The 14,457-nt window shown below is 42.4% G+C and overlaps 2 protein-coding genes across 2 annotated transcripts; both read left to right on the top strand.

Moving 5' to 3' along the window:
* Positions 1-9,381: 9,381 nt before the first annotated feature.
* On the top strand, positions 9,382-10,900 carry LOC311242776 (claudin-4-like). The gene has a single exon (XM_084331808.1). The coding sequence runs from the start codon at positions 9,482-9,484 to the stop codon at positions 10,112-10,114; it is 633 nt and encodes a 210-aa protein (XP_084187934.1). The 5' UTR covers positions 9,382-9,481; the 3' UTR covers positions 10,115-10,900.
* Positions 10,901-10,987: 87 nt separating this feature from the next.
* On the top strand, positions 10,988-13,631 carry LOC311239984 (claudin-4-like). The gene has a single exon (XM_084328454.1). The coding sequence runs from the start codon at positions 12,451-12,453 to the stop codon at positions 13,081-13,083; it is 633 nt and encodes a 210-aa protein (XP_084184580.1). The 5' UTR covers positions 10,988-12,450; the 3' UTR covers positions 13,084-13,631.
* The last annotated feature ends 826 nt before the right edge of the window (positions 13,632-14,457 follow it).

Raw genomic sequence — 14,457 nt, forward strand, 5'->3', positions numbered from 1 at the left:
ACAGTGCAATAAAATTGTTCAATAAAATACAAATAAAATAGGCCTCATTTACAATACAATAATCTGGTTGAAGCGGGCTTCAATAAACTAACCTACAATGTAACACGCAACACTTTGATGAACATTGTTACTCAGCTGATAGAGTTGTACCCTTCCTGATGACTTGTCGTACAGAACTTGTAAGTCGCTTTGGATAAAAGCGTCAACTAAATGACTAGTCAGACACATAGTGATCAGACATTTCTAATAGTTCTCGAGTTCTGCTGCCTTTAGTTCTCCAGCTGCTGGCAGCAGCCCCTGCTCACTGTTGAGGAGCCTGATGGCCGCTGGTATGAAGGACTGGCCAAGGCGGTTGGTGTGTCCCCTCTCCTCATAGAGGGTATGGGAGGGGTTCTCCAGGATAGCGGCCAGCTTCCTGGTAAATTCCTGGTCACTCTAACTTTTTGCTAAATTAGAGTGTTGTGTTCATTCATAGTTAAAGACAGTAGAGGTTGAGTACTTTATTATCTAAAGATGGTAAGTTAAGAGTGTTGTGTTCATTCATAGTTAAATAATAATAGTAATAATAATAATAATAATAATAATAATAATAATAATAATAATAATAATAATAATAATAATAATAATAATAATAATAATAATAATAATAATAATAATAATAATAATAATAATAATAATAATAATAATAATAATAATAATAATAATAATAATAATAATAATAATAATAATAATAATAATAATAATAATAATAATAATAATAATAATAATAATAATAATAATAATAATAATAATAATAATAATAATAATAAACTTAATAATATTTGTATAGCACCTTTCATACACGAATTGCAGCTCAAAGTGCTTCACAGCTGCAAAAAAAAGACAGGCATAAAATTTACAAAATAGACAAAGTCAAGGTAAGATATTATAGAACACCAAATCACAGTTATTCACATTACGACCCAACATCCCAATAGGCCTCCATGTTTATGGCTCAATCGTCACACATAATATACACAATTTTAAAATAATAAAAGAGTAGCAAAATAGTGTAATAGTGCAGTGCAATAAAACAATTAGTAAAATAGAATAGACAGAGTAAAATAATGCAATAGTGCAGTGCTGAATTACTGTTTAAACTATTTAAAACCTGACAGTCTTTCTTCCTGTTTGGTACCCAATTTGACCCTTTGAACTTTCAAAACTACTCTCAAAGAACACCTACGGGTGACTGCAATTCGAAACTGGCCCCTGTAAATGTCCTAACCCAACCCCCTCCAATGTACAGTAAATGATCTAACCCAAGAATACAAGAGACCCTCCTTTTGGAACCAAGTATGGTTTCATCAATATTCCAGTTGTACAGTTTCCCCCACCCACCCCTCCTACCCAACCCCCCCCACCCCCCCCCCACCCCACCCACCCAACCACCTCCGATGTACAGTCCCCCCCCACCCCACCTACCCAACCTCCTCCAATGTACAGTTTCTACGTCAAATGTATACTCTCTTCTCTAGACTCTTTTTGTATCACAAACAGTACTGTATTTGCAAATCTGGTTGTCATAAATGTATAGATGTAGCAGTACTCTCGGCGTTGCTACCGGCTGGCCGGTCGTTCATACTAACATAATTGGCAAGTGTTAGAGGGTGGGAAAGCCGGTGGGTGGGGATTTGACGTTGTGGACAGCGACTCCTACAGGCCGGTTTGGTGACGCCGGTGCGACGGAAGCAGGAAGTAGCGGGGGCAGCGGGGGCAGCGTGAGCCTCCCACGCGTTACTCCTCGCCACTGAGAGTTCGAGCTGCTGCTGTGAAAAGATGCGACAGGCTGCCTCCTCGTGTACCGGAGGGGACACGTGATGCAAGGCTTCTGTCCTCACTACAACCGACCTGTGGGAGGCATAGTCTACAGTAGCAACGTTCAAGACAGGGGAGGGAAGAATTGGATAAATACGAAAATTGGGATGGGAGAAAATAGAAAATGGGGAGAAAAAGTGGATAAAAAAAAAGATGTAGCAGTACTGTCTATCTGTATGTCGTGTATGTCAATTATGTTATGATGAATTGAAAATGGGGGACCCTGATTTAAACAAGACGAAAGTCTTTCTCTGGTCTGCATCCCCTTAACAATTGTATGTATTGAGCTATAAGTCAAGTTAGACCGCGCTCACAATGTCTGACACTGTATTGAGCTGTACTGTACTGTACCCATTCTGCAATCTGTTAATAAAGTTTTCAATCAATTCAATCAATCAATCAATCAATCAGAACCTCCCTCTCAGGGAAAACCTCTGTCTCAGGGCACAGTTCCTTCTCGCAATTCAGGCCTAGGTCCCCCACATGGTTTCAAACCTGAGTCTTTCTTCCTGCGTGATACACACACAGTTCAAAACCTGACAGTCTTTCCCACACAGTTTAAAACCTGTAATAAAAGAGTAGAATAGAATAGCATTGAATTACTGTTTGATTATAGTTAAAGACAGTTGAGGTCTAGTACTTTCTTATATCACACACACACACACACACACACACACACACACACACACACAAACACACAACACACACACACACACACACACACACACACACACACACACACACACACACACACACACACACTCTCCAAGTGATTTGAATTTACTTACTTAACTTTGAATGGTTAGCAATTCAAGGTTCAAGGTTCAATTGTAATTTTTGCGTACTAGCATACTTAAAAATGAAATGTTGCTCTTCCAGTCCAACACAATGCAAACAACAACAGACAATCAATAGACAATCAAATGATATAAGAAGGTCAGGTCATATCAAAACAATCAATCAGTGGAATAGAGGACCCATGAAGCAGCATATAGTGAAAAAGTAGTTCACTTCAAAATAAAGTGACCAATAACAACTGTCCAGCATTTTAAAATGTTTTAGCCAGTTTCACAAGATAATAAGTAACAAATTAAATGTAAAATAAATGAATAAAGTGTCACAGTACGCAATGTAATACAATAAAAAATTTGAATGTTGAGGTGAGCAGAGAGAGAGAGAGAGATTCACAATCTATGTAATTTCAATAGAAACTAGTGAATAGAATATGAATAGAATAGAAATACTTTTATTATCCAGAGGGAAATTTGACACTGCAAATCGCTCAACATTAAACATTTAGACAGAACAGGTCACGAATAAGAATAACAACAAATCAAATTGCCTAAGAATAAGAATAGAATAAAATAGAATACAAATAGAATAAAATATACAGTAAATAAATACAGTAAAAATATACTGACATCTACAGTAGGTGTAATATTGCACAGTGCTGTTTCAAAAGAGTCCAGGAAGATGGTAACTGTCACTCTGTGCTCAGTGATGCAGTGAGGCACAGTGATGCATTGTATAGTCTGATGGCTGTTGGAATGAAGGACTTCCTGTGCCGTTCAGTGCTGCATTTAGGTAGTGTGAGCCTAGCACTGAACATGCTCCTCATGTCAGCCAAGTATGTGTATAGTGGGTGGGAGGGGTTTTCCCTGATGGCCTGGAGCTTAGCAAGGCTCCTCCTCTCCGCCACCCTCGCTAGAGAGTCCAGCTCCACCCCAACCACGCTACTGGCCTTCCTGACCAGCTTATCCAGCCTGTTTGTGTCCCCTGCTCTCAGTCCACTGCCCCAGCAGGTCACAGCGTACAAGAAGGCGCCCGCCACCACCGACTCATAGAACATCCTCAACATCCTTGTACAGACATTGAAGGATCTCAGCCTTCTGAGGAAGTAGAGTCGGCTCTGGCCCTTCTTGTACAGTGCCTCTGCGTGTTTTGACCGGTTCAGTTTGTTGTCGATGTGCACACCGAGGTATTTGTACTCCTCAACCATGTCCACATCGACTCCCCTGATGGAAACGGGGGTCACAGGTGCACTCCTCCTCCCCAGCTCCACCACCAGTTCCCTGGTCTTCGCCATATTTAGCTGCAGGTGGTTTTTATCGCACCATGTGACGAAGTCCACTACCAGTTCCCGGTATTCCCTCTCGTCATCGTCCTTTATACATCCCATTATCGCAGAGTCATCAGAAAACTTCTGAAGGTGGCAGGACTCTGACCGATAGTGGAAGTCATTGGTGTAGACGGTGAAGAGGAAGGGAGAGAGGACTGTCCCCTGCGGGGCCCCGGTGTTGCTGACCAGTCTGTCTGACACACAGCTCCGTAGGCGCACATACTGTGGTCTGCCCGTCAGATAGTCAACAACCCAGGACACCAGGGGGGCCTCTACCTGCATCGCCTCCAACTTCTCACCCACCAGCCCAGGCCTTATGGTATCAAAAGCACTGGAGAAGTCAAAGAACATGACTCTCACAGTGGTCCCCTACTAGTAGTAGTAGTAGTAGTAGTAGTAGTAGTAGTAGTAGTAGTAGTAGTAGTAGTAGTAGTAGTAGTAGTAGTAGTAGTAGTAGTAGTAGTAGTAGTAGTAGTAGTAGTAGTAGTAGTAGTAGTAGTAGTAGTAGTAGTAGTAGTAGTAGTAGTAGTAGTAGTAGTAGTAGTAGTAGTAGTAGTAGTAGTAGTAGTAGTAGTAGTAGTAGTAGTAGTTTATTCAGTCATCATCTCACACAATACAATATACACCGTCATTTAACAATATTTGATTTTACAGTGACTGAAAAGGTATACAGATTGAAGCATAATGCCTGTCCTATATTCTTAACAAAAATTACAAAAATTAAGACTCCAAAACAGTATTCTAAAAGAAAATAGCAAAAAAATAACAGTATTATTCACCCTTGTAGTTTTCAAAAATAGCTTTACAAACCATTTTCTTAAAAACCAAAAGCGATTTACTCATTCTTAACTGTATATCAGAATTGTTCCACAAGTTAACCCCAATAATAGAAATACACCTCCTTTTAATCCCTTTCTTAGCTTTTTGAACAGTAAATTTACAAATATCTCTCAAATCATATTTTCTTTCATGTATTGAAAAAAACCTTTCCACCCCGTCTAGGAGTAACTTTGCTTTAGCTCTGTACATGTATGTACAACTATTTGCATAGTTTTATAATAAACCAAATCATTAAATTTCATAATATGAGACTTTTTAAAAAATGGATTTGTGTGTTCATAGTAACCAGCCTTTAAAAGGTTCCGAATGGCCCGCTTTTGCAGTAAGACTATTGGATTTACTGTATTTTTAAATGTCGACCCCCATACTTCCACACAGTAAGATATGTAAGGAAGTATAAGTGAGCAGTAAATGATGTGCAAGGCTTTGTAGTTTAATATATCCTTACATTTTAAATTTTAAATACAATATTGCTACTGACTTAGATATTTTTCCTTTAATATAGGTGTCTAGGTGAGTGTATGCTCGGTTCAGCAGGTATATGACAGCACCCCCATTCGGGGCTGGTAGGCGAACTGGAGTGGGTCTAGGTGGGGTTTGATCACCGGGCGGTTGCTCCAGGACTAACCTCTCCATGGTCTTCATTATATGAGAGGTTAGAGCCACCGGCCTGTAGTCCTTGGACGTGCTGGGACGCGGGCACTTAGGGGGCTTTCTCATTAGGAACGGGTGCGAACTCCCCCCTCCCTCTCCCCCCTCTGGTTTGTGTACACACTGCAGTCTTGGTTCGCTCCGGGTTTTGTTTACGGTTTGCATTTTGAGCGTGTAAGCTGCCGTAGGCGATGATGTCACACTCGAACGTCAACAGTTGAACACACGGTGATGGAAACTGGATGCCCGATATAAAGAAACGAATAACCAATAAATATGAAGTTATCTTTGAACCTCTGTTGTCAAGCCTTGTCAATATAACCCACCCCCTTTTCTCACGAATGGAACTGGTGTCGTGGAGTCCGCTTTGAGCGTTTTCCAGGGTTAGCGGCTAACGCTAGTTAGCTTAGCCTAGTTATTGGATAACTTAGCAGTTAACGTTAGCCCATTGCTCGCGTCAATTATATTGCATGTCATTGAAGGTCCGCGCTGGTCTGTGTCTAATGAAATTACAATTGCATGTCATTGAAGGTCTGCGCTGGTCTGTGTCTATAATGAAATGAGAGGAAAGCTCTGCGCTAAAGCAAGTCTCATCTCAGCCGCGACGTGACAACATACTCGATGTTATATAAAAACAATCTCGTGGTCTACTTGAAAATCAGCCTGCAATCTACCGGTCGATCACGGCCAACTGGTTGGGCACCACTGGTCTATAGAGATAAATGCATTCGAACAAGAAACCAATGTATAGACATAGCAATGGCAAAAAAATTGCCAGGCCTAATGTGAGCCAGGGAAGTCTTGGGCTTGTAACGTGGCTTCATCTCGAAGTTTTCATCCACTGAGCCGTGAGGCTCAACATGCTTGTTTGGTTGAGGTCTGAACTCACCAAATTGCCCATAAATATCGTTTTTGTGGGTATTGTCCAGTTGTTGCTGTATGTTTTTATCTGCCCAAAATTCAAGCAAGCATGACAGCATTACAGTAAGCTTGCACACCACGCCCCGCTCCGTCATCGGGGACGCTGGTTCGCACCCGAGACCACCTATTCCAGCGGTCCAGGTTTGGAGCGAATCAGCGTCCCTTAGGGACAGGGACCACACAGGAGGTTTTCCACAGTGTCGGGACTCTCTGCAGCCTCAGGCTCATATTGAATATGAGCTGGAGCACATCACACAGCTGAGGCCCAATCCACACGATCACGGGTATTTTTGACACCAGTTTATTTTTTATTTATTTATTTTTTAAATCTGTCCACACGACGTGGTTTAAACCCCGCACAGTGATGTATATATATGTAGTACAATGCCAAAGCAGTAGGTGGCGATGTAGTTCAAACATGAAGGCCATTTCAACCAATCAGAAGGGTTTAGCATTAATACCGGAAACTGAACTGAAGCCTGGAACACAAACATCCCTCCTTGCTCACAGTCAAACAATTCTACAGTTTGCAGCTAGAACAACGTGCAATAAACAAAAGTTCAAGTTCAAGTTTCTCAAGTTTCTTTAATAGTTGTCATACAGAAGTACAGAATACTTTTATACAAAATGCGTCTTACTGTTTCGCTCCAGAGACTGTGTTAGACAAGATAAGTATGAAATAAAATAGTATAGCATGTAAAATAGAAGTAAAAAGGATGTTTCACTGTGTGTTCTGCCTCATTTGTTGATGAAACAAAACCAACATCAACACAATTTACCACCAAGAGCGGAGTTTAGTCTCACAAAAAGATCGCAGATTTTGTTAGCTTACATGCTAACGTAATAATAAAGTAGTAACGTTAACGCTAGTAGAATTAATGGATGAAAACGTTATTTAACAGATTGCAGAATGGGTACAATACAATACGGCTCAATACAAACAATTGTTAAGGGGATGCAGACTGTTATAGTTTGGGCTGGGTTCCTTATAACAATAACTTGACAACATTGATTGATTGATTGATTGATTGATTGATTGATTGATTGATTGAAAACTTTATTAACAGATTGCAGAATGGGTACAATACAGTACAGCTCAATACACACAATTGTTAAGGGGATGCAGACCAGAGAAAGACTTTCGTCTTGTTTACATCAGGGTCCCCCATTTTCAATTCATCAGGAACACATGAGCTTAGTTTAGCCGCAGCTTCAGGTTTACTCAGCGTCAGGTCAGGAATGCAACAACAGACATCATCAGTCGATCACAACACTCTTCAACACAGACGATACGTTTCGAACAAAAGTTTGTTACAATAATTTTCATATAACGCTACATGGGACAGCTCTGCTGTAAACACTGGAAATAACCTCGGTTTCTATGTCCACACGCAACCACTGCAACCGAGATGCGCACAAAACTTCACTCTGGACTCCGGTTGTAAAAGACCATGGTTGCAGTGTTCCAAAACCCCGGTTGAGTGTGGGCGAACAGTGCAACCGCGCACATTAAGGCTTGGTTACATAACACCCCGCATGCGTGTGGACAGGGCCTGAGAGGCACAGGTTTTGAGTACCTTTGGGCTCACCCCATCAGGACCCGCAGCCTTGCCTGCATGTAACTTGCTCAGCTGTGTACTCACCTGGTCTGCAGAGAGCCACACTGTGGGGGTCTCAGGTGTTTGGGGGAGGAGCGGGTCTTCGAGCCGCGGGGGGCAGACAGGCTGCACCAGAGATGAGGGGGGGTGGGCAGTTGGGGGGAGAGAGGGGGTTGCTCGAGTTGAAGGGCTGAGAGGTGTGGGGGTGGGCAGGGCAACTCATAGCTCATTAGCCCAGTCTACATCTCAATCCACTCCCCTTCCCCCCGCCAGTTTAATGCCGGTTATGGTCTGCATTCCAGTCCACACTTGTTTGATGTCATTGTTCTCCAGCTGGCCTTCCAACTTCCTCCTGTATTTCTCTTTGCCCTGAGGTTGAGAAGCCCCTGTACTCGTTTGACCTCCTCCCTGTTGCCTGCGTGAGGGAGGGGAAAGGAATAAACACTTATTTTTTTTATCTAAAGGGGACATATTATGGAATATGGGTTTGTCTATTCTAGGATTTGTCAGTCTGAAATGTTATTTAAGCGCCAGGGGGGAAATTTAATTACACAATTGGTCAGGCTTTGAAGTCTTCAAATGTCTAGCTGTTCAGAGTTTTTGGAGCCAGGAACACTGTTTACCTAATGTACTGCCCAGTTTGTAACAGGTTTTTACTCTTGGGTGTTGGGTAGCCAGGAGAGGAATGAAGTAATACAAATGTTGGTGTGTTGCTAATTCCACCAAAAACACTGTGTTTAATACAAGGGAAGAAAAAGGAGCTGGACGTCTTAACAAACATGTTCCACCGATTCAGGGAAGTCATTATACAATTGTTGAAAAGATACACATGTCCCCTTTAACCTTCATTTAGTAAGCCAGTAAGATACTGAAACGTAGAAATGCACTGCCCACATTAACAGTGATATAGATCAAATGGGATAGATTTGCCTATTAAAACTCTGATGATTAAAAGAATTCAGACAAAACTAAAGTAATGATGGAACACGGAGATTATCATCAAAATTAACCATAAAACCTGGAACAGAAAAAAATGCTTCTTTCTTCTGGCTCTGACTTCCGGTGATGACTCAAAGCCATTATTGATTATTTTTAGTTTTTTTGTTGTGTTTATTTTGACAGACTGGCTCTTCCAGTAACCTGCCCAACCAACGGTTGGTCACCTGAGGAGCATTGTTTGAATGGATGGGGTACTTAAGACGATCATTGGCTCAGGGTTGATGTGCATCTCATCGAAACTGGGCGCCATCCGCATACAGACAATGTAAAGAATCTGGTCAGGCTGGAAACTTACTTACTGGTTTCAGGTCAAATGAGGAAGGACATAGACTCCACCCTTCAGACGAGACAACATTGTAACTGAAGAGACTGTGACCCAGTCATTATCCCGTTACAACCAAGCTGAACTGACCTACTCTTGTGAGCCTTTGTTTGTTTGTTTTTTCCCATACAACTACTACTACTACTACCAAGCAACCAAAAACAAGACTTCATCATGGTGTCGCTGGGACGACAGATGCTGGGCTTTACCCTGGCCGCCATCGGCTTCGTGGGGACCATCATTGTGTGTGCTATGCCCATGTGGAAGGTCACGGCCTTCATCGGAGCCAACATCGTCACGGCGCAGACCTTCTGGGAGGGCCTGTGGATGACCTGTGTGATGCAGAGCACGGGCCAGATGCAGTGCAAGATCTACGATTCGCTCCTGATCCTACCTCAGGACCTCCAGGCGGCCAGGGCTCTGGTGGTCATCTCCATCATCGCATCGGCTTTTGCGATCATCGTGGGCATCGCCGGGGGCAAGTGCACCAACTTCGTGGACGACAAGACAGAGCAGACAAAGGTGGCCATCGCCTCTGGCATCATCTTCATCATTGCAGGCGTGCTCATCCTCATCCCTGTGTGCTGGTCGGCCAACACCATCATCAGGGACTTCTACAACCCGCTCACCATCACCGCTCAGAAGAGGGAGCTGGGGGCAGCGCTCTATATCGGCTGGGGCACGGCCGGGGTCCTCCTCCTTGGCGGGTCCCTCATCTGCAGCTCCTGCCCACCCAAAGATGACTCTGATTACCCAGTCAAGTACTCCCAGGCCAGGTCCCAGGCCACCAGCCGGGCCTACGTTTGAGCCGTCGTTTGTCAATAACTTGGTCAAATCCTTTTATTTTTTTAATGTCCTCAAAGAATTTCTGAAAGCGATACGTAATGAATGGAAGAGGACTCATTCAGGACTGGTTGTCTGAGTAATTCAGAATTTTTTACAGAGAGAGTGTGTTTGCCTGAGGAAGGAGAGCACAGTGCATCACTTTGGGGAGGAAAATCCACATTGGCGCCAACATCGTGACAGGCCAGATCGTCTGGGACCGCTTGTGGATGAACTGCATCATGCAGAGCACAGGCCAGATGCAGTGCAAGCTGAACGAGTCGGTGATGAAGCTGAGCTGAGACCTGCAGGCTGCCCGGGCCCTAGTCATCATTATGAATTGAAAATGGGGGACCCTGATGTAAACAAGAAGAAAGTCTTTCTCTGGTCTGCATCCCCTTAACAATTGTGTGTATTGAGCCGTACTGTAGTGTACCCATTCTGCAATCTGTTAATAATATCAATACATTTAATTTCACCTGTGGACCTTTCGACCCAGAAATACAGTGGTGCAACTCAATACACACAATTGTTAAGGGGATGCAGACCAGAGAAAGACTCTCATCTTGTTTACATCAGGGCCCCCCATTTTCAATTCATAATGACATTTATGACATACACAACATACAGATATACAGATATAAAAATCTAATCTAATCTAATCATGACATTTATGACATACAGATATACAGTTCTGTTACATTTGTGACATACAAGATATGCAAATATACAATACTGTTAAACAGAGATCCTAACAGTAAATATATACATCCGAGGGGGAGGGAAATGTACACTAGGAGGGGGGTGGGTGGGATGATGTTCGGACATTTACGGGGGCCAGTTTCTAATTGCAGCCTCCCGTAGGTGCTCTTTGAGAGCGGTTTTGAATGTGGGTAGGGATTCAAAAAAAATTACGGCTGTGGGTAAGGCGTTAATTGCAAAATGTGTTTAGTCCCTTGTTTGTGCCGAATCTGGGTTGCACATGTTTTGTGGAACTCCCTCTGGTGTTGTGGTTGTGGTATTCACTGACCTTTGGGAAGTACCTCGACATGTACATGGGTACCATAGTGGTGTAGTGTATCTTGTAGACCAGGCCCATTGCAAGTAGCTGTACTCTGTCGTCTACTCTAAGCCATCCTAGGTTGTCAAAATGGGCAGGGGTGAGGTGGGTTTTAGGAGTAAGGTCAAGCAGTAGTCTGACCAGTTTGTTTTGTGATGTTTGTAATCTTGTTTTTAGTTTTTAGATTGTTATTTTTACTCATAGTTAAAGACAATAGAGGTTGAGTACTTTATTATCTAAAGATCAGATATAGCTTTATATTTAACAAATTAAATGTAAAATAAATTAATAAAGTGCCACAGTATGCAATGTATTACAAAAAAAAAAATTGAATGTAAAATGTTGAGGTGAGCAGAGAGAGAGAGAGAGAGAGAGAGATTCACAATGTATGTAATTTGTGTTATTTAGGCGCCAGGGGGGAAATTACACAATTGGTCAGGCTTTGAAGTCTTCAAATGTCTAGCTGTTCAGAGTTTTTGGAGCCAGGAACACTGTTTACCTAATGTACTGCCCAGTTTAACAGGTTTTTACTCTTGGGTGTGGGGTAGCCAGGGGAGGAATGAAGTAATACAAATGTTGGTGTGTTGCTACTTCCACCAAAAACACTGTGTTTAATACAAGGGAAGAAAGAGGAGCTGGACGTCTTAAGAAACATGTTCCACAGATTCAGTCATATACAATTGTTGAAAATATACACATGTCCCCTTTAACCTTCATTTAGTAAGCCAGTAAGATACTGAAACGTAGAAACGCACTGCCCATATTAACAGTGATATATAGATCAAATGGGATAGATTTGCCTATTAAAACTTTGATGATTAAAAGAATTCTGACTAAACGAAAGTAATGATGGAATGATGGTTTATTCTGACAGACTGGCTCTTCCAGTAACCTGCCCAACCAACGGTTGGTCACCTGAGGAGCATTGTTTGAATGGAGTACTTAGAACGATCATTGGCTCAGGGTTGATGCGCATCTCATCGAAACTGCATGGCCCCATCCGCATACAGACAATGTAAAGAATCTGGTCAGGCTGGAAACTTACTTACTGGTTTCAGGTAGAATGAGGAAGGACATAGACTCCACCCTTCAGACGAGACAACCTTATAACTGAAGAGACTGTGACCCAGTCATTATCCCGCTACAACCAAGCTGAACTTGACCTACTCTTGTGTGAGCCGCTGTTTATTAGTTTTTTCCCATACAACTACTACTACTACTACTACTACTACTACCAAGCAACCAAAAACAAGACTTCATCATGGTGTCGCTGGGACGACAGATGCTGGGCTTTACCCTGGCCGCCATCGGCTTCGTGGGGACCATCATTGTGTGTGCTATGCCCATGTGGAAGGTCACGGCCTTCATCGGAGCCAACATCGTCACGGCGCAGACCATCTGGGAGGGCCTGTGGATGAACTGTGTGACTCAGAGCACCGGCCAGATGCAGTGCAAGATCTACGACTCGCTCCTGATCCTGCCTCAGGACCTCCAGGCGGCCAGGGCTCTGTTGGTCATCTCCATCATCGCAGCAGCTTTTGCAATCCTCGTGGGCATCGCCGGGGGCAAGTGCACCAACTTCGTGGACGACGAGACAGAGAAGGTGAAGGTGGCCATCGCCTCTGGCATCCTCTTCATCATTGCAGGCGTGCTCATCCTCATCCCCGTGTGCTGGTCGGCCAACACCATCATCAGGGACTTCTACAACCCGCTCACCATGAGCTCTCAGAAGAGGGAGCTGGGGGCAGCACTCTATATCGGCTGGGGCACGGCCGGGGTCCTCATCCTTGGCGGGGCCCTCATCTGCAGCTCCTGCCCACCCAAAGACGACTCTGATTACCCAGTCAAGTACTCCCAGGCCAGGTCCCAGGCCACCAGCCGGGCCTACGTTTGAGCCGTCGTTCGTCATAAATCATGAGTGCAATAACTTGTTCAGATCCTTTTTTTTTTTTTTTTTAATGTCCTCAAAGGATTTCTGAAAGCATTACATAATGAATGGAAGAGGACTCATTCAGGACTGGTTGTCTGAGTAATTCAGAATTTTTGGCCAAGAGAGTGTGTTTGCCTGAGGAAGGAGAGCATAATGCATCGCTTTGTGGGGGGAAATCCTTGCAGTCCCAGGGGCAACGGCTGGACTGAATGGAAACCTTTCTTTATTATTAAGCTTGTGTCTAGATGTAACTTCTTAATGTGTGCTGTATGAACACAATCTAAGCAAGAACTGTGATGGTAGGAAGTATGTACAGTATATATGAAGTGTATTGTTTGTATTGTGTATTTTTTTTTTTTACAAGCATTCATGTTCAATTAGAACACAAACACTGGTTTTTGATTACAATATCGATTTTGAATATATTTTTGTAATAATAATTGTATTATTACGATAATACAAAACTGTAGGATCAATCTATATGGTTGTTTTATAATAAAATGTCAAAACAATTTATATTTTGTTGTGTCTCTTTTATTCAATTAAACCCAAATTACACACAGTATAATTCTAAATCATATACCATTAACGTGATTAACTTGGTTTTGGTCACACCCACAGAAACTAGAGTCTTTTATTTTTGACAACACCTACTGGTAAGTTGGTGTAAAGCATGGAAACCAAGCCATGACACAAGCTACTGTATGATTGGACAGATGATAGCAAACCTACCCTGGGTAAATAAATTAAAAAAATTATAAAAAAAAAAATAGCTCTCACAAGAATCGTTGAGCTATGATTGGACAGATAATAGCTCTCGCAAGAATCTTTGAGCTATGATTCGACAGATGATAGCTCTCACAAGAATCTTTCACACAATATAGAAACCCTGAAATGGTTTGATTGATTGATTGAAAACTTTATTAACAGATTGCAGAATGGGTACAGTACAGTACAGCTGAATACATACAATTGTTAAGGGGATGCAGACCAGAGAAAGACTTTCGTCTTGTTTACATCAGGGTCCCCCATTTTCAATTCATCATGCTATGACATAAATACTGTACACAAAGAATGACTGTAATTGGCATATGCAGTTATTGCATCATATAGAGATGGTTTACAGATTTCACACACAAAAACAACAGTGATTCAACCAGTTATCTGTGATCACCGGTTTATTTGTCATTGCATCACAGCTCCCTTTTGCATTTGTTGCCAAATCTTCATGACATCAGAGTTTGCTTTAGGTTATTTTCATGTGTTTGCATGACACACTCAGAAGCCAGCTGCCTGCTGTGGCTAGATTTGGTTATTGACTCTGAGGAAAACTATTGG

The sequence above is a fragment of the Notolepis coatsorum genome (genome assembly GCF_963971535.1).
Source record: "Notolepis coatsorum genome assembly, chromosome: 1".
In the NCBI taxonomy this organism is placed as follows: domain Eukaryota; kingdom Metazoa; phylum Chordata; class Actinopteri; order Aulopiformes; family Paralepididae; genus Notolepis; species Notolepis coatsorum.

Excerpts from the sequence above, each read along its gene's own strand:
- LOC311239984 (XM_084328454.1), top strand. The coding sequence starts at position 12,451 with ATGGTGTCGCTGGGACGACAGATGCTGGGCTTTACCCTGGCCGCCATC.
- LOC311242776 (XM_084331808.1), top strand. The coding sequence starts at position 9,482 with ATGGTGTCGCTGGGACGACAGATGCTGGGCTTTACCCTGGCCGCCATC.